This window comes from Pseudochaenichthys georgianus, chromosome 13, assembly GCF_902827115.2.
Source record: "Pseudochaenichthys georgianus chromosome 13, fPseGeo1.2, whole genome shotgun sequence".
NCBI classification, from domain to species: domain Eukaryota; kingdom Metazoa; phylum Chordata; class Actinopteri; order Perciformes; family Channichthyidae; genus Pseudochaenichthys; species Pseudochaenichthys georgianus.
In genome coordinates this window covers 18,676,658-18,695,952 of record NC_047515.1, presented here as the reverse complement: position 1 = coordinate 18,695,952, position 19,295 = coordinate 18,676,658, and the positions used below count along the sequence as shown (strand labels likewise).

Below are 19,295 nucleotides of genomic sequence, written 5' to 3'. Positions count from 1 at the left end.
TAGCAGACATACAGACAGCTGTAGCTCCAGCAGGAGGAGACCCGCTCAAACTGACTTGGATGTTTCAAATGTGAACGACAGGCGCGGACAGTTCTCATTGGCAGGTTTCTTCGATGACGTTTATATTAACCAATCAGGAGTGTTGTGGACTCATTCCAAACATGCCTGACTGGTCTGCAGTGTTTTGGCTGAATTCTATTTCAAGTGCCGTAGCTCTGGCTGTCGGCCAGAATCCGAAAACCATACATTATACTGTAAAACTAAGGTTTATTACTGTAAATTAACCAATGGACAAAAAACACAGCAACATAAATAAAACAAGGATAACTGTGACTTATTGTTGAGTAAATAACAGTGTGTGTTTTAAACCTTGGTCCTCCCTGCAGAGATTTCTCCACTTTCTATGATTTTATTTTTTTTAATGATATTGTCAACTGTAGATGTTTACAATATAGTAAGTTAGGAATTTCATGAAAACATATTTATTTACTTTTGTTTCAACATTGGATATTTTGTGTTTGTGGTGGATTCAATCGAATATTGAGAAAATGATTTATGTAAAAATGTTTTACTTACATTTTACGTTTTTTTATTTTTACGCTTTTTTTTTACAGTTTTATGTTTACCTTAAAATTACAAAGAAAATCTTAAAGTCTTAATAGTAATACATCTTTATATTACGAGTTACATATTTAATTACAGATAAAAACATTTTATTTTACATACATCTGCATGTATTTTCTGAAAGTGCAAAAATACTGTAAATATTATATAGTAAATTTACAGTAAAAAAAAAGGAAATAAACATTATTTGTTGTTATTGTCAAAATACTTAAAATAATGTTTTGGGTTGTTAATTTATAGTTAATATCTGTCATTTTACAGGATTTTGCAAGTTATTTAAAAAAACATGATAATTACTATACAAATGTACAGTTATTTCCTATAAAATTACGATCTTTTAGGAGTTATTGACTACACAAACGTAGTCAATAACTCCTTGTGTACGAGTTTCATTACCACTTGGGACTAGATGGTTATTGAAATGTAGAATGTCCTATTTTCATACAATATCAGCCTCTTACTGTCCAGCTGCCACTCTCATGATAAGAGCAGATCTGAGAAGTCCACTAAAGGAACATACAGAATGACTTGAAAGGGTGTATAACTTGTTTCTACATAATAGACTATACAATAATCCATTGTATGAATCTTGCCCTTTGTCATGGGTCCTGGAAGGTATTAAACAAGTAATATTATAGCCCCTGAACTGCCCTTCATCACACACACACACACACACACACACACACACACACACACACACACACACACACACACACACACACACACACACACACACACACACACACACACACACACACACACACACACACACACACACACACACACACACACACACACACACACACACACACACACACACACACACAAAAGCAGAAAGAGGCGTTTGAGCCATTATCTCATATGAACTCAAACAATATCTGTATTATCAGGTCTTTAGTTTCCCCTATCTTGGTCCCTTTAGTTAAATCTTTGTGGGGTGTCTTTGTGTAACAGAACCTTCTTTACCCTCAGAAGTTTGTTGTCGTCCGCTTTCTATTGCGATAATAAAGTCATCAACATCATGACATCTCAAACTCATCTCTATGAATGCTCTGGACAATGGACCGCTCTTTTATCACAATTGGATATTACATGGACTTGGTATAGCTGGCAGGATAAGGTCGGATGGATGTCCAGTCGAGGATTCAGACAAATGTGTTTTTACCAGTTTTCACATGCAGCACGCTCATGTAGCTCAACATGGGCCCAACGGCTCATGCTGCCCAATCAGCGGACCCCCACAGTGAGACCCTGTATTATACCCAGACCACACCTTAGTCAATCAGTTTTCACAGGCACAAGAGGACTTCATTTCCCACAAGGCCTTTACCCCAGCTGCTCCCATCCATCCCTATATGCCTGTACTTCCCTTGTATGGAGTGTTACATCATTGGCACAGACACCCACCTTCCTGACTGATGACGCAGCCGAGGGAGAGTGAGGAGGGGTGAGGGAGGGAGAGAGGAGAGGGTGTCCCGTCTGCACGGAGCACAGACAGACAGCAGGGAACAGCTGCAGCATTAGGTTAGCGTAGGATTTCACTGCATTGCGATTTCAAATATCAATCATTTCATACCCAAAACTCAAGTAGAGCAGCTCGACTAAGCAACCAAACATCATTTAAACATGGTTGATCGCGAGCAGCTGGTGCAGAAAGCCAGGCTGGCTGAACAGGCTGAGAGATATGATGATATGGCAGCTGCAATGAAATCGGTAAGTTAATTCAAAAATTAAAACATAATGATTATTATTTGTGCGAATAGTGTGTTGCTTTATTTCTGTGATCCCGCAATATTGACTGTCTGGGGGATTGCACTGCTTCCTTGATATTACCTGCGCTCCAATTCAGAGGAAAAATAAATATCTTATTGTTTTATTGTCTTGTTAATTGATTGACAGATCAGCCTTTTTTTCCTGAGTCTAGTCCAAATCGTCTGCTCCTTGGGCGGTGCCTGTCTGTCGGGCCGTTCAATGAAGGGCTATAGGGCTCCAATGACATGCACACAGGCCTGAGTTTGATCTCTCGGTTTATTCGAGCCTCGTATCATATAATGGCTGTGCTCTATTGCATTTTCTGCTTCCCCTCTTGCTTTTACCACCCCACCTCCCCTTCCTCCATTATGCCTAATTTATAAAAGCTTCTGCTGCTGGGAGCCATGTGAGGTTGCTCGGAATTTTTTTTTACTGCCTCCTCCTCCTCCTCCTCCTCCTCCTCCTCCTCCTCCTCCTCCTCCTAATTTTCCTCCTCTCTTTGACACATTCATTAAAAATAATATGTATTATCAAAATCTGCTCATCTGTCATACCAGCATCCAAGGTTTAGAGGCAGAAAGAGCGTTTGAACTGCTCTTTCCTCTACACAAACGTAGGAGGCAGCAGAATCTCTCTCGTCAGATTTGATTGTGGGCTTTGTTTTCTCCTCTCACTTTATTTCCCATTAATGTGCATTCTCTCTCTCTGTGTCCGCCTACTCTTGAGCAGCAGTTTGAAGGAATTTGGGGTAAATAACTGCTCAGGTGTAATATTTGATGAAAAGAGGATCCTGACAAGATCTTGCTCAGCTCTTTTTGGCCAGTGTTGAGGACAGAACCTTTGGTCCGCTCTTCTTTTTTTCTGAAAGAAACAGATTTCCCAGTGGGTTAAAAAAAAAAAACTGCTGTGTCACACCAGCTCATAATCAAACCTAGCATCCCGGGAGTCTTAGCCGGGAGCCCTTATGAGCTCACATGCCGATTCAAATTATCATAGGGGATTTAAAGGAGGAAACATTTTCCTGTCTCTCGGGCGGGATGGAGTGAGCCCCTACGGATCATTTATCATCAGGGGTTTCTGGTTTCGGGAGGTGGGAATAAGTGTGTGTGCAGGAAGGGATTCCTTTCCCTTTAAACAATCTGCCATGTCAGTGCGGTCCAAACTAGGCCCGTTTGGGTGTGTACTCTCCTTCTCTAATCAAAGGGAATCCCTTGTTAACAGCCAGAAAATACAATTTGACATATACATGCATTGTTCTCACCATAACAGCCTTTTATGCAGTTTTCAGATTTATTTTCTCAGTATTGTTTCCTTTAAATAAAAAATAAAAAAATTATATGAATATGTCAAGGAAGAGTTTTTCAGGGAAAAGAAAATGTAGTCTTTTGTTCAACCTAAACTACAAATGTCTCTCTCCGTATGCTGGATTTTAATTATTAATCTGATTTAGGCCATTCAAAGGTTTCTTCTCCAATTAAATAACCCTGAGTCATGTGGCCTCTTTAAAGCATCATCTCTTTAGAACCACCTAACTATCAGAACCATCTCTCAAAATCTAAATTTGACAGTCAAACTCAGAGTGATGTCACAGTGTTGTGCTTGAGACAGGTAAAAAGGTCAGTTTGAGTCGGAGATAAGGTCACTGGGATACGTGAACCGCCTGTGCAGTGATGGTTTTCACTTACAGTGCAGCTGCCCGGAGTGCTCGTGGGAACATTTTGGCCATCTCCAAAACTCCTTCCTCCCCTTTCCTTTCCCAACCCCCCACTGCCGTCGACTATCTTGAATATTGTTTCTCCCTAAGAAGCAGTAGCTGTGCATGAGGCAACTGGAGCTACTGCTGCACTGAATGAGTGGATTAGTATGGAGATTGGAAGTTGCACATCATAATATTGTTCACCTTATGTGCTGTGAACTGCTCTGTTAGTCCAGTCATTCACCTAAAAGGTTTTTTTTTAGAGAGTATACTTTCTCTCCATTTGTATGCCTTTGATTCTGACAAACATACATGAATGAAAGGAAATGTAACAAATGTCCAGGCTTGATCAGGAGACATTGTAGTTCATGGTCCGCATGTTCAACCCAAACCACAATACAGAGGCAACCCTCAATGTGGCATAATAAAATTGCCCAATTCTTTCCCGATCTACAATCTGAAACCAAAAGTAATTCGTTTTACAATGATTTTAAAGAAACTATTACTATGAAAAGAAAGCACTTTTTAAAATAGAAATGCTGTAAACTCAAGTAATAACCATAGATTTTCATGGATTATATGTTCTCACGTCCTTTTTGTACAATGTTCATGCAGCGGGGTGCTAATAAAGGCTTGTGCCCTGCAGCTGGTTTAATGCTTTATTTGCTCCTTCTTCCAGGTGACAGAGCTGAACGAGGCCCTGTCCAACGAGGAGAGGAACCTCTTGTCTGTGGCCTACAAGAATGTGGTCGGGGCCCGGCGCTCCTCCTGGAGGGTGATCTCCAGCATCGAGCAGAAGACCTCGGCAGACGGCAATGAGAAGAAGATTGAGATGGTGAGGGCCTACAGGGAGAAGATCGAGAAAGAGCTGGAGGCCGTGTGCCAAGACGTGCTCAACCTTCTGGGCAACTTCCTGATCAAGAACTGCAACGAGACTCAGCATGAGAGCAAGGTGTTCTACCTGAAGATGAAGGGCGACTACTACCGGTACCTGGCCGAGGTGGCCACGGGAGAGAAGAGGGCCACCGTGGTCGAGTCGTCGGAGAAGGCCTACAACGAGGCTCATGAGATCAGCAAGGAGCACATGCAGCCCACCCACCCCATCCGCCTGGGCTTAGCTCTCAACTACTCAGTGTTTTACTACGAGATCCAGAACGCCCCCGAGCAGGCCTGCCACCTGGCCAAGACCGCCTTCGATGACGCCATCGCCGAGCTGGACACCCTCAACGAGGACTCCTACAAAGACTCCACTCTCATCATGCAGCTGCTCCGAGACAACTTGACACTGTGGACAAGTGACCAGCAGGATGACGAGGGCGGTGAGGGCAACAATTAAAGAGAAACCACACTTCGACAAAAAATATATATGAAGGGCCGGTGGACTTTGGCAGCCGCTTTTGCCGATGATACTACCGCAGCAGCAGTTCTTTATTTTTCCATGTGTTAAAAGAAAAGAATCAAAAGAGAGGTGAGAGTGTAGGTTAAATCTTAGTTTAAATATATATAGAAATATATATACAGTTGAAAGGGGCCTCCTTCTTCTTGGTTTTCTCTTTGACATTTGCCAAAACCACTGATATGTCAGTCAATCAGCCTGAAGTGGTTGTTGTTGGATTGAAATGGCAGCCTCACACTGGCATAAGAACTGATCTTGTTCTGTCGAGACAAGCTGCTTAGGTTTTTGCGTGATAGAGATGAGTCACTTGAGAGAGAAAATGCTTGAATGGGAATGTCTCACAAAACTAGTTTGCAATGGTTCCAGTAGTAAGTCTAATTTCAGAAAGGGCCCTAAAAGCTATTGATGTTCACACTCACACACACTACAGGAAAACAGAACGTTTTAAACCAAATAAATCCCCCTAGATTTGAATTATTTAATAAGATGGGAGTGAAAATTAAGATTTAATAGTAAACATTCATTCCATTATTTTGAGTGCAGATCAGTCTGTTATGTCACTGGAACCATAGAATATTTTGGAGGTGAAGATTACAAAGGGCAGAGACTTAACAATATAAAAAAATGAAGAAAAAATACAATTAAAAGCAGCTTCAGAGTTTGTGGTTTACTTCTGTGTTTGTTTTATTAAATGCACTTGCCTACTATACTGTTTCTTCAGTGTAACATGATGATGACAATAATATCGATTATTCAATATTGTGCATGCTGGTGATGTATTTATATACAGTAGCTTGACTTTATTAACTTATACTGTGGGTGTTAAGTATTCATATGATTAAGAAAAACAGGCTTTGTCTGATGTTGATTTTTAATTTATATCGTTTTGTTATGGTTTTTTTATTTGCTATACCAAAATGGTGATCGTAAAAATGTACCTGTAATGGGTGTTGCTATAGTGACATGCAATATGTGTATTTAATTTGTTACTGAAAGAAAAAAAATAGGAAGATAAAATCTCACCAGTGATCACTTAATCTTACCAACTGGTGTTTGTCACATTGAAGTATGATTATGATATATTTTGTTCTTTGAACAGTAATTAAGTAATTTTCTCTGTCATGCTATCCAGTTTTATGATGTTGAAGTATTCAGGCTCAATGTTTCTGTTTTGAATTCACAAACATGGACCATATTTGAGTTCTGCCAGTTTAGGTTTTTGTTTGTCAGTTTGTTTTTATACCTTTTAGCTGTTCCTGAGTGACACAATATCTTGAATGTGAGTCATTATGTAGCAGTTGCACAAGAACCGAAATAATAGCTATGATAATAAAAAATAATATGACTAAATTATACCTGCACCATGTCCGTGGTGGTCTAGTGTATTGTTGTATTGTCACCCATGAGAAAACATCTGTTTCATAGAGGAGAATGTTTTAACTATTTATTTTGTTCCCTGAGTACAGTATGTGCTTTCTTTTTGTGCCTGTTTCATTATTTAATATGCCTCATTAGCAAGTTCAGGAAAAGAAAAAAAATATTTATGCCAGTAAGTTCCTGCAAGCATGTCTGCAAGATGTAGTATTTTTCTCACTAATACATGTGTCTGACGGTACTGCTCTGTGTACAGCACATAGATATATGAATATTAAAACACAAATGCACTAAAACAGTCACAGGGAAAGCATAGGCAATTCGATAGAATTGGTTGTTGATTAGCAAATGTTATAATTAATGTATGAAGAAGCTGCTCAAGAGCACAGAAAGCTGCTGAACAGATTTATCTTCATAATGCTGCTACTTCTATAGATTATTACATTAATATATTCATACAGATGGCAGTTTGTGGGACTTTATTTTTGCGAATAGATAGCAGTTTTATCAGATTTATATTTTTAATCTGAGGTGTGTTGTCTTAAGAGAGAAACCAAAAGCCTTAAGGTCCGTCACACAATCTCGTTCATGTATGCCAATTATGTCACTATCATGAGTCAGCCTCCATGAGCTCAAACTGTATGTCACAGCTGCTTTGATTTATTTTTAACATAGTATAAAGTTGATGTTCTCCAAGGCTCCCCACACAGATAGCATGAAAACCTGATGCAACACACAGCCTATGATTATTGTAATGGAGTCAATTCATTCATTAATATGTTTAAAATTAATCTTTCTCATTTCTTTGTTAGAATATTTTTTAAACTATCACCCATTGCCAATAATACATGCATTGTGTTCCTTTTGAATTAGTTTGTTTTCTTTCCCCTGTGGTTTGCGTTTTATTTTAAAGTTGTTATTATTTTTAATGTTGGTTCCTTTTCTTTCTGCTGTGACATGAAAGCATACAAAGGAATCAGAAGAAAATAATTCAAATTGAATCACAAATTTGATTTTAGAGTATCCGGTCTGCTGAATACTAGCGAGGGGTGTTTAGGGATACAAACTGTATGCTCTGAAGAATTGTTGGTTGCCATCTGTTGCCCATTAAAGTTATTTGTTTATCGGTATTATTCTTTATTTCCATTTCTCCCTGTCACATAGCCATTTGCAGTCATACATTCATTTATTTTCACTCTGAGATTCCTTCAACAGATTTCCGTTGAGTTTTACTGTCCAAGGTCAACATGACCTCATGTAACCCCACATACCAGGTGTGTGTGCATCCTTATCTGGATGTGTGTGTGTGTTCAGCTTAAGCCTGCACCATTGCATGTGATGAGTGTGAGTGGGTGCATTTATGAGATGGAGTCTGTATTAGCTGCAATGCAGACACACCAGCACACACAAGAACAACACTTAAATGAGGCTCTTTTTTAAGTCTGTCTTACTGATCATTAACTCAATTAGACATGGATCAAAGAACGTTGCTTTAAAAAGACAGCAGGTGCTACAATAAAACTAAATCCCGCATCTCATAATGGACAATAGCAGAATTTGCATTTCTTAGGATTTTTGAATAACATGCAAGTGGCATTTTTACACATGAACGATAGTTTAAACTGCGTAAATATACATATCTGTGTTTCCAACTGAAGCTGTATGGCAAGCTGCTGGATCGCCCACCCTCAAACTGCAGCCTCCTGCTGCAGCTTGCTGCACTGAACCTTTCATGAGATGAAATTCTGTGCTTTGAAAGGTCCTCCTCGCCAGCCAATCGCTGACAGGCTCTCTCTCTGCATCCTCCAATCCTCTCTCTGTTGCTAGGGCTATAATAAGTATCCCACTATTAGCCCAGCTCCTTGCTGCACTGCTCAGACACCTATTGCATCCTGTAAGAAAAAAAAAGAAGAAAGCTCAAAGCACACAGGAGGCATTAGGATTCCGCACCAACCTAGATCCAGCCTGTGTTTTAATGCACTGCTACACTATCAGGGACATAGGTGTCATTACTGGTGTCAAATGTTGATCACTTCATACATAATAAAACAAATGGTTTCCTACTGATAGACATGTGATGGAATCTCAAATACATTGAGCATGCTTAATGACACATCATGTCAAATTAGAGCAAACTAAAGACATAGTATAAATACGACTCTTTGCATAAAACAGACCACACAGAATGTTACATTAATTTTCATTGGTTGAATTACATCCCTGGAGAAGATAGCGCTTTAAAGGTTACATCTACAGGATGCAGACAACAGAAAATGGTTCAAGCATGCTTCACTTCCACTTGCTCTGCCTGATCACTTGAAGCACTCTTTCCCTGAGGGGAGGCCTGGATGACAGCGAGATCATAGAGCTCATACATTATGTCACACAAAGGCGAATGCCTTAAATCACTACACCGAATTTATTGTCAGCATTTGATACGGCCACTATGACGCCACTATCAGCAGTGTTTAATAAAAAAATGTCTTGATATGAAAGAATCCTTGATGATTCAAAATAAAATGAGGAAGCCATGTGTATAGATGAAACTGGTAGGTTATTTTCATCCTCCCTGAATTACATGAGCTCTTTCAAGCTTCTAGAAAGGTATAGTGTACACGTCCTTCTCTTTTTGGCTCAGGTGGAGGATGATGGATTAAATGAAGGAAAAATGGGGAGTGGGCTTAAAATGAGCTAGATTTAAAGAAATAGCTAGACCTTTTGGGAAACGATTAGTTATACTAAGAGGATATAATCGATAGACTACCACTCTATGCAGAGATTAATAAATTCAATATTCCTGAAAACTCCAAGCTATTCCTTGAGGCTTCCCAAATATATATTGGACTGAAAAAAGGAAATGATTCAACTTTGCCATCGGTCTGATGAGGAGTCAAAACTATCAGTCCAAAATAAGTTTGGTATAGCTTAAAATCCAGACTGCAGATACCTAACTTTCCAACTTGCATAATTGCCTCGGGTGAGACAGGCTTTTTTTCTTGGTTATTTTAGACTTTATTAAATGGCAAAACCATGTTTTTAGTCATGCTAACAATGTGGAGCTAGGGTTGGCAATGTTAGAAGTAACCATAGTCATGACTATTAAACCTTATCTTTTCCTGTTCCAGACATTTTTGGTTTTGAGTGACATATGTTTGTAATTCTTGAACCCTGAGAGCAGGACAGACTGAAAAGAGTCAAGGGAAGCTTATAAAAGTTAACAGCATTTAATTACACAAAAGATGCGGTGATGTACAATGAAATTGCAAGCTGGAGGCGCTCTCCCCATGTGTTCGGTCAGCCGAGGTCAGGAAAAAGAGATAGATTCTTGGCTTGCTCTTCCTGTTGTCATCTGTGGTCTTCTCCTATTGGCCGGCGTCGACAGGGGCGGGTCCAATGCAATTCCTGCCTTTTTCTGTTGCTAAATTACATCATTTTGATGTCTGTGATTATTTCAGCGTAAATAAATGAGTGTTAATCCCAGTGTGTTTAGTGTACAACATCACATGTCATTTCACCTTCAATTCATGGTTTCAAAACGTTAGCCACATGCTAATGCTAACCGGAAATGAAGAATTTTCAGAATAAAAGTGTTAAATTAATAGTTAGTGTGAACTTCCGGTTTTTTCAGAATAAAACTGCTTTAAATTAAAACCCTGTATTTAATTTAAATTACGTCATATCAACATTGATTTTAATTTCTTACACATATCATAGAAATTATTGGATGCACTTTGCTAATGCTAATCATCATACTGTTAGCATGCCAGCACCCTTAACTGCAGCGGGTAGCCCCGTTTAAGCATCCTTAACCGTCCTCAAGCGGCCAGGCCAGTTTTTGGTGGCCTTTCCATATAGCCTAGTACCGGCTAGCGTGTATTTTTTCCCTCCCCATAAAATCGTGGTTCTATTTATCAGACCAGGCCAGGGCTGTAACGTCAACACTCTCGACTGCTGATTGGTCAGAGAGAATCGTCACAAGATCGCGCGCGAGTTCATCCCTAGCGTCGCATATATATTTAGAAGCAAGCTTGCAGCATTTTTATAAACAGCATTTTGTAAACGGAGGAGCTACAAAAATGGCTACGTTTTTTAAGAAAAGCACACCGTGGTCGACCGAGGAGGTGACGACGTTCCTTCATCTCATTGGGGATGATAAAATCCAGCGGGAGCTCGACGGAACAACGCGAAATGTAAAAGTGTTCCAGGATGTCTCTGCACAGATGTCCGAACGCGGATTTTCGAGGACTTTCCAGCAGTGTAGGGAAAAAGATGAAGAGTGAATATCGCATAATAAAGGATAACAACAACACGAGTGGTGCGGGTCGCAAACAATGGAAGTGGTTCGACTTGTTGGACCAGATTTACGGCCATAGACCGGCCAACGTTGGGAGGGAGGGAGGGAGGGAGGCCTGGACCCTGCAACGGCTTTACTGGAGTCCCTGCAAGGTACGCTCACTTCTAACAAAGAAGTCTATTTTATCCTTACATTAATGTTCGACAACCCATGCTTTTATGGAGCCCCGAAGAGCTACATAGCTAGTCATTTTGCTGTTCTAGATGATTACATTGGGACTCGTGAGGAGGAACATTCCCGAACAACGGTTGATGGCAGTGTTCCGTCCACATCGTCATTGTTTTTTTAAACCTTGGATCATCCATCGTCAGTAATTAAAATAAGCTATGCCACTGTGTGGAAATGCTCTGTTACAAGTAAAGTCTTAGCTAGTAAGCAGCTAGTACAGTTGTGTGTGACATCCTATCATATACATATATTTATATTCATTATCAACAGGCTGGACATAATGTAATTCACTTTCACAATCATTGTAAACATCTAGGGCCAGAACTTTCTTTAGTTCACCTTACTGTTGTTCTGTTTATACATGTTATTCTTATATCCTTGTGTGACCTGTACCTGTCCAGTGTTTTTTCCTTATTGCTAATTATTATCTTATTGTCACCCAGGCAAGAGGAAACGAGGAGGTGAGGATCGGGCCCAGCAGGAACGGCACCATGACTGGGCAGCCGACGTGGCCCGTCTCCTCCGTGATACTTAAAATAACCTTAATAGTTATTGTACATATTATATATTTTTTATCTAGTTCATTTTTAAATGCAACATTTGTACTTCCTTGTTTATTTATTTTCTTTAAAATGTTCATTTTATATTTATTTTTACAATGCCATGTATATTTATGCTGGCTGCAATACAGTTTTACATTTTTTATTTGTATTGTTTAATGGCATGCCATTTTGATACAAATTGTATTATATTACTACCATCAATAAAGTACTTCTTTGACTTATCTTATCTCTTGTTGATAATGAATTGCACCCAACAGAAAAAAAATCAGATTCACATAATCTTGATTTAGAGAAGATATAACTATTTAACTAATTATGGGGCAGTACTTACTGGTGCTTGAAATTCAAATATTTACTAAATATTCAATTCAGATAACATTTGTTTAAAACATTTGATAAACACATGTATATGAAAAAAAAGGATTTATTTATGTTCAATACAATGAATGCAATACAATGCATATTTAGGTATTCACGTAGCGCATCAAACCCTCTCTGATGTCAGTGCCCTCCTCCTCTGCACCTTGAGCCACTGCTACCCCAGGCTCTGCTGCTGCTGGTGCATTCCACCCATCATCATAGTCCTCTCCATGACTCTCGCAGAGGTTATGCAGAGCACAGCATGTCAGCACCATGGATTTCACAAGAAACAAGTAAACGATCGCTTCCACATCCTCCATTGTTGTGTGTGTTTTGTGAGTTGTGTCACATTGAAGATGACGCCACTGCAGTTTTACCCAGCGTCGCTCTGCCCAAAAAGCCGATCGCCCCGCCTACACTGCGTTGCTACCCCAGGTCCTAAACTGTAATGGAAAATGCGCCACGGCCAGCGAGGCAGCACGAGGCCTGAGCGAGGACGCTTAGGGACGCTTAAACGGGGCTACCCCGCTGCAGTGGAAATGCGCCATAAGATGCTGATAACATTATAGCCTACCCGCTAAAGATCAGCATGTTAACATTGTCACTGTAAGCATGTAGCATGCTTACGTTAGCATTAAGCTCAAAGCACCACTACTAGCAGCTGCTAGCAAGGCTGTAAACTACAAGTCTGTAAACTACAAGTCTGTAAACTACAAGTCTGTAAACTACAAGGCTGTAAACTACAAGTCAATCCAATACAGGCCTTAACAAAACACATTTTACTTGTAAATACAGATTACCTGTTTTTTAAAGTGCTTGTTTGCTTTTCTTCATTAGGCAGAGAGGTCAGTAATTTCTGTCAAGAGGTCATTACAAGGTCTGCACTTTGTTGTTGTGTATTGATTTCCTTTGCCTCCATGCTGAATGCAGCTTTTCTTGCTATCTACAAATTCCTGCACTGAAAGGCATTTAACCTCCTGTGGCTTGGGCGTCTCACTGCCGTTGTTCAGCCATTAATCACCGAGCAAACCGCATGGCTGTCATGGGTACTTTCTGGGCTGAAGTGGCAGCTCTGAGGACTGCTTCCACAACAAACAGGAACACGAAGTTTGACTCACAAATCATTAAAATATTTTGTCTAATTTCAGAACAGGATGAACAAAAATGGATGGCTTCGTTAGTTTGGATTCATGGAGATGACACATGACAGCTTGTGACCATGCAATAGAAACATTATATTGGTCCAACAATTAATTAAATCACTAGGCCTATTCTTCAGCACTGAGAACACGAGGAGATTATACTTTTCTGAGTCACACAGATACTGATAAAACAGACAGGCACGGTGCATTTAAAAAAGTTTATGATCTGCCTCAACGTGATCTGCACCTCAAAGATGCAAAGAAGAAGATCGTTGTACAGCTACAGAAATACCAACCCATTAGAAGGGGAGAAGAGAGAGATGGAGGAGGAAGAGGGGACCGATGTAGAAGCAGAGAACAGAGACAGATCTATAAATAGGCCTCCCTGCAGCCTGTGTGTAGACAGTGAGTAGACCAGAGACATCAATGTGACAGCAACTGCACTAAAGAGACTATCCGCCTGTGCGTGGATGGTGAGAGTTGATATCTTCACTTAAGGGAGGCTGATCTATCAGTTTTATCTCCAGCTGAGCAAATACACAACATGACATCAAATAATACAAAAACACAAATAATCAGTTCCAATATCTACTGTGTTTGTGAAAAGTTCATTACACTGTGTTATATATATATTTTTTAAGTTTTGATGGGACAAAGAGCACTGCTGCTGACTCTTCAGGCACAAAGACAGCTGTTATGCATGACTGCTGCAAAATGAATTATTCAAGCCAACATTTAGACTTTCTATTATTTATCAAAAGTGCTTTAGCTGGAGGTTTTAGAGACTATTTTAAGGGGGCACATGTCCCAAAACATTGCAATATACATTGTATCTGATAGGCAGTGAAAAAATTTCATCACATGATTTCTGAGAGAGCTTTACCCCCCATCCCCCAAATAAAAGCACTCCATCTGGTTGCAGCATATAACCACGCTGCTGTCACTTAGATGGTTTGCCAAATGTGATGATCAAATCATCTAATAATACTGGAGGGGATTATTCATAACTACAGTGGCTTGTTTGATGAACAGAAGTTTGTTGAAAGGTGAGTCTAAATTTAAGTCCTCCCATCCCCACCCCTGTCTCACAGTTACGTAATTCTGCATGTTCTTCTTTCAAGGCCTTCCATTGCAGGAGAATCACAGTCACACCATGTTCTGTGAAACACAATCATCATTACCATCAATATAACAAAAGTATGCAGATAATTATTTATTAAGACTCTCATTTGATGTGTTGATTGAATATCTTAGAAATATGAGGATTATTTACTTACGTTTTATCAATTTCTTCTGAAATGCAGCTTCAGATCATTACTTTTCTCCAACAATACTTCTTTACAATATACAAAATAATATCCTGCACATGTATAGCAATACTTTCCCCTGTGTAAAGTATATAAGTATACGTTAAAGTGTGGAAAATATTTTATCATAGGATAAAGATAGTTCTGTGACCTTAAAGTATGCTGTATGTGTGAAACACATCTCGACGTGTCATGAAGTTCCTTTAAGAAAGTGTATTATAAGTAATTCCCCCTTTTTTCCTGTACTTTCTTAAAGTCTGTGAAGTTTGACATACCGAGATAAGATCACAACTTTTCTCCTAAAGAACAAACATTCCAAAAAGTGTCATTCTGATGTGTCCTAAAACTGCTTTTATTGTTGTGGAGATGCGTCAAGCTTATTAACAACAATTGAGTATTTAAGGGTCCTGTGTTTTTTCTTGGAGCGCATTCAAAGCCTCCCTCACAGTCGTACAGCAGGAGGATCCTCTGCAGTCACTCTCAGAGGAGGTGACCTATCAGTGTGACCTCCTCTGACAGACACTGACCAGGGGGCGTCTGCAGCGAGGAGGCCACACATAGTGAAACAGTTAACGCCTGACGTCAGGCTAATTTTAGCTGCATATGTAGACAGGGATTTAAATTGTTGTGGCTGACATGTTTTTCTTTTGTTCATATTCTTGAAAGTGTGAAAAAAATGACATTAGTTGTCTGGCAGGCTGTGGTGTGAAGTCTAAATCCTCTTCACTACAGACAGGATCACAATGGGATACATTCAACTGTTAATGATTAAATAATGACACATCTGCTGATAGTGCAGGTTTGACAAAAGACATGCACTCGTTTGCAACACATAATTATTATATTATATAATAATGATTATTATTACATGTGGCAGTTTTGAATGTCTTGCCTCTGTGTGTTATTTTACCTTACCGGGATCTAGACAGTCATGCTTTGCAATCAGCTCCTCAGGTGCCAACGCGTTGACAAATTATACCTTCCAGTGTTTGCAGGTCTGCCTGATGTGTGAGCTGGTGACTCATTATGAATACTAGCTCAAGGGATTCCCAACAGTGCAAGGAGAATGATGAAAAGCCTTCCACTCTGCAGCCTGGAGGGGACGTACAGCTCAGTTGACAGCGGGCCAGTAGGGTTGGCCGAGGTGAGTAACAGGCAGTGAGCGAAGTAGAGAGCAGGGTGGGGTGAATCAGAAGGCATGATGCGTGGTGTGGTGACAGGAATACAGGGTTAACAGTGGGAGCCAAGGGTCAATGTTAACTAATCTGAGGCTGAACTACACCCTGATGACAGTGTATGTGCCGAACAAGAGGCGGAATCAAAGTTTCCCCTATACCCATCCACGAAAAAAATCCCACCAGTTACAGCATAGGAGTATACCAGAATATAAAAGCCTTAATTTGTATTTAAAAGGACATGACGTATGTTGTATAGAATAGAATATGATGTTGCTTTACCACTCAGGCGGTGAGCTCAAGAAAAAGAGCAGTCATACAGGGAAGTTACTACTTTGTATGAGTATGAGAGCAGTATTGTGCTGTTGCATGGCAACAGTCTCCACAGAAATCTTTGCTCAGAAACACTCCTCGTTGGTCTTCACATAACTGCAACGAGAGAAAAATGGGCTGACTGCAGGAATACAAATGATCTAATAAAGCAATTCAACTTGTACAAGCTAAAGAGTTATATATTACAGATTTCCAGAGCAGAAAATGCAACATGATTTTGTGTACTTTAAAGGTGGGGTATGGTAATTCACTTAAGAAACGCTTTTTGTTATATTCCATGGAATGCTCTTAACATCCCGATAGCAATGAATACATTAAATGCTTTGACAATAAATACATACAAAAACGTCATCTGTGGAAGCCAGGGGCGGACTGGCCATCGGGACGTTTGGGACGAATCCCGATGGGCCGGTACTGAAGTGGGCCGGTCGGACGATGTGGGCCAGCCGGTAACCGGCAGGGCTCGACATTAAATGGCCCGCTGGCCCGGAAGCACTATAGACACCCCGGGACAGCATAACGTACTTTCCACTTGCCCGCTCGGGCCACTAAAAATATTGCTGTAAAAAGAATGGTGGCTTCTAGTGGTGCAGTGACGGGTCCTAAAACCCTTGTATAATCTATCGATTAGATTTATTATTCGAAAATTATAAAAGTAGGGTAGACATGTGGAGATTATCCGGCTGAACAAAACGTGCATTTATCAAACAGGTTTGTTTTCCACATACCTTATTTCCAGCTATTTTCCAAAACCCTGTGGAGAAATCCCATTGCTTTTTGTCGAGGGAACCAGCAGCTTACTTCCTGGTTTTAGGACGTGTCACTGGCTGCACCTCTCAATATGATGCCGATATAAACAAGGTTTTCTGTCGGCTCTGTACATCAATGCCGACCTATGCTTAGTAAGTAAGTGAAGAGTAGACAATATAAAGGTATTGGCGAAATGTCCCAGCAGCAGCATAGTCACACAGAATATACTCCTCTAATCTCTGCTCAGTGCTTTTTGCCATTGTCTCTTTTCCACATTGTCTCTTTTCCACATTGTCCTGTCAGAGATGCTCCACCTACAGCTGCACACCTCCAGAGAAACCCACTCTTTTCTCCAGCATATTAAAACCTGCCTCGTCAAACCTTCATCATAAGGCCACATCATGGACTTTGTGATGTGGACTGTCCGTGGCACTTTTATATTTTGCATCATCATACCTCTAACTTATCCACATTTGAAAATCTTTATGTTGAAGTATTTTCAAGTTCCATTTATATTGGTCATCATATCAATATATTTATTTATATTGGTTAATCAGTTATGAATCTCGGACAATTATTTGAAAGCTTAAAATATACCAAAAACTATATTTGTTATGCTTTTTTGTGTTGTAAGATCAACATTTGAGCAGTGTAGCTGAAGTTGGAAGTTCCCCAGTGTCAGGGTGGTTTTTTGTTTTATGGGGGAATAATACTAAGGCCCTCCTACTGTAGTTTGTAGTGAATATCTTTAACACAATGCCGCCCTCTACTGGTCTGGAGTCTGACGTGCATTTGAGTGAGTTAAGACTGTAAAAATCAAACCTTGCTACCGTTTTCTGGTATAAAAGTGTTCCTTTGTGTCGCTGCAGAGCATCTTTAAATCATTGACTAGAATACATGTTAGTATTCGTCTCTATTCATGCAACAATCAACATTTATTTAAGAAATGTAATGGTTATTATGGCCAACATGTTAAAGGTCCCATGACATGCTTTTCTGGTTATTACCCGTCCCCTTGTGTGTTATGTAGCGTTTTATGCATGTCAACGGTCTGCAAAGTCACAAACCCTCAAAGTACACCCTGCAGCGAGTACAACTCTAACACAGAAAACACCTGTCTATGCTGCCCCAGAATGCAAGAGATTTCTCTTTTTCTTCCTGGGTACAGTGACGTGACCATACCCGAATGGACCCATTGGTCCAAATGGACCAATCCATGGAGCTACTCACACACACACACACACACACACACACACACACACACACACACACACACACACACACACACACACACACACACACACACACACACACACACACACACACACACACACACACACACACACACACACACACACACACACACACACACACACACACACACACACACACACACACACACACACACACACACACACACACACACACACACACACACTCTCTCAGCGGCGAAACTGTGACGCGCTTACACTGTAGGTGCGCCACGTTTGGGGATGTGGGTGCTAGTGGAGCCTCGCAGATGGGGGTGCTGCAGCCCCCTCAGCACCCACCCTTCCCGCGTCCATAGTGCTCAGGCTGAGTTCAGGCTGAGTTTTGCGATGTCTCGCTGTCTCGCAGACCCCACGCAGCAACCAGGAAACGACACCAGTAAGCTAGCTCACACTGTCCCCTCCTCACAGCAGCGAGCCGCGCAACGTTACGCCAACACGGCACCCAGACCCCACGCAGCATTCTCATCTGTTTGTCATTACTGGTGTCATTTTCTGGTTGCTAACGCCATTGTCACACATAATCACTGATGTTCCGCTGTAACGGTGGTGGACTCATCAGAACAGAGTGGGCGAGCTGACCAATCAGAGCACAGTGGGCTCACAGGGAGGGGGAGGCAGGAGCTCCAACAAGCCATGTAGGACAGAGAGTGAATACGCATACTATAAAGAGATGCTGTATGAGAAACCAATGTGAGTTTGGAAAATTGCACAATATAAATATATTTATCTATTCAATGGAATTATGATCAGAAGAAATGGCCATGACATGGGACCTTTAATGTCCTCCTTGACACAGAGAACTAACAAAGAGGCAGCAGTAACACCACAAAGACATAATAATGTGAGTTGTCACAATGTTGCCCTCTAGTGTCTCTCATTCAATACTGTCATGGTGCATTTAAACAAAAAAAATCTGTAATTGTTCAGTCATAGTTTATAATGAGAACTTTATTTATCTTGATTGAGACAAATAATATTCTCAATAACTGTAGAAAATGTAAAAATACAATCAAATCAGATTTTTGAACGG

General features: G+C 40.4%; 1 protein-coding gene across 1 annotated transcript; it reads left to right on the top strand.

Annotated features, from left to right (window-relative positions):
- The first annotated feature begins 2,075 nt into the window (after positions 1-2,075).
- On the top strand, positions 2,076-7,972 carry ywhag2 (3-monooxygenase/tryptophan 5-monooxygenase activation protein, gamma polypeptide 2). Its single transcript, XM_034097462.1, has 2 exons — positions 2,076-2,337; positions 4,752-7,972. The coding sequence occupies exons 1-2, from the start codon at positions 2,251-2,253 to the stop codon at positions 5,406-5,408; spliced, it is 744 nt and encodes a 247-aa protein (XP_033953353.1). The 5' UTR covers positions 2,076-2,250; the 3' UTR covers positions 5,409-7,972.
- Positions 7,973-19,295: the final 11,323 nt, after the last annotated feature.

What these genes read in the sequence shown, in the direction of transcription:
- ywhag2 (XM_034097462.1), top strand. Translation starts at nt 2,251, where the DNA reads ATGGTTGATCGCGAGCAGCTGGTGCAGAAAGCCAGGCTGGCTGAACAG. An exon ending in TGGCAGCTGCAATGAAATCG is followed by an intron (nt 2,338 to 4,751) that starts GTAAGTTAATTC and finishes TCCTTCTTCCAG; the next exon opens with GTGACAGAGCTGAACGAGGC.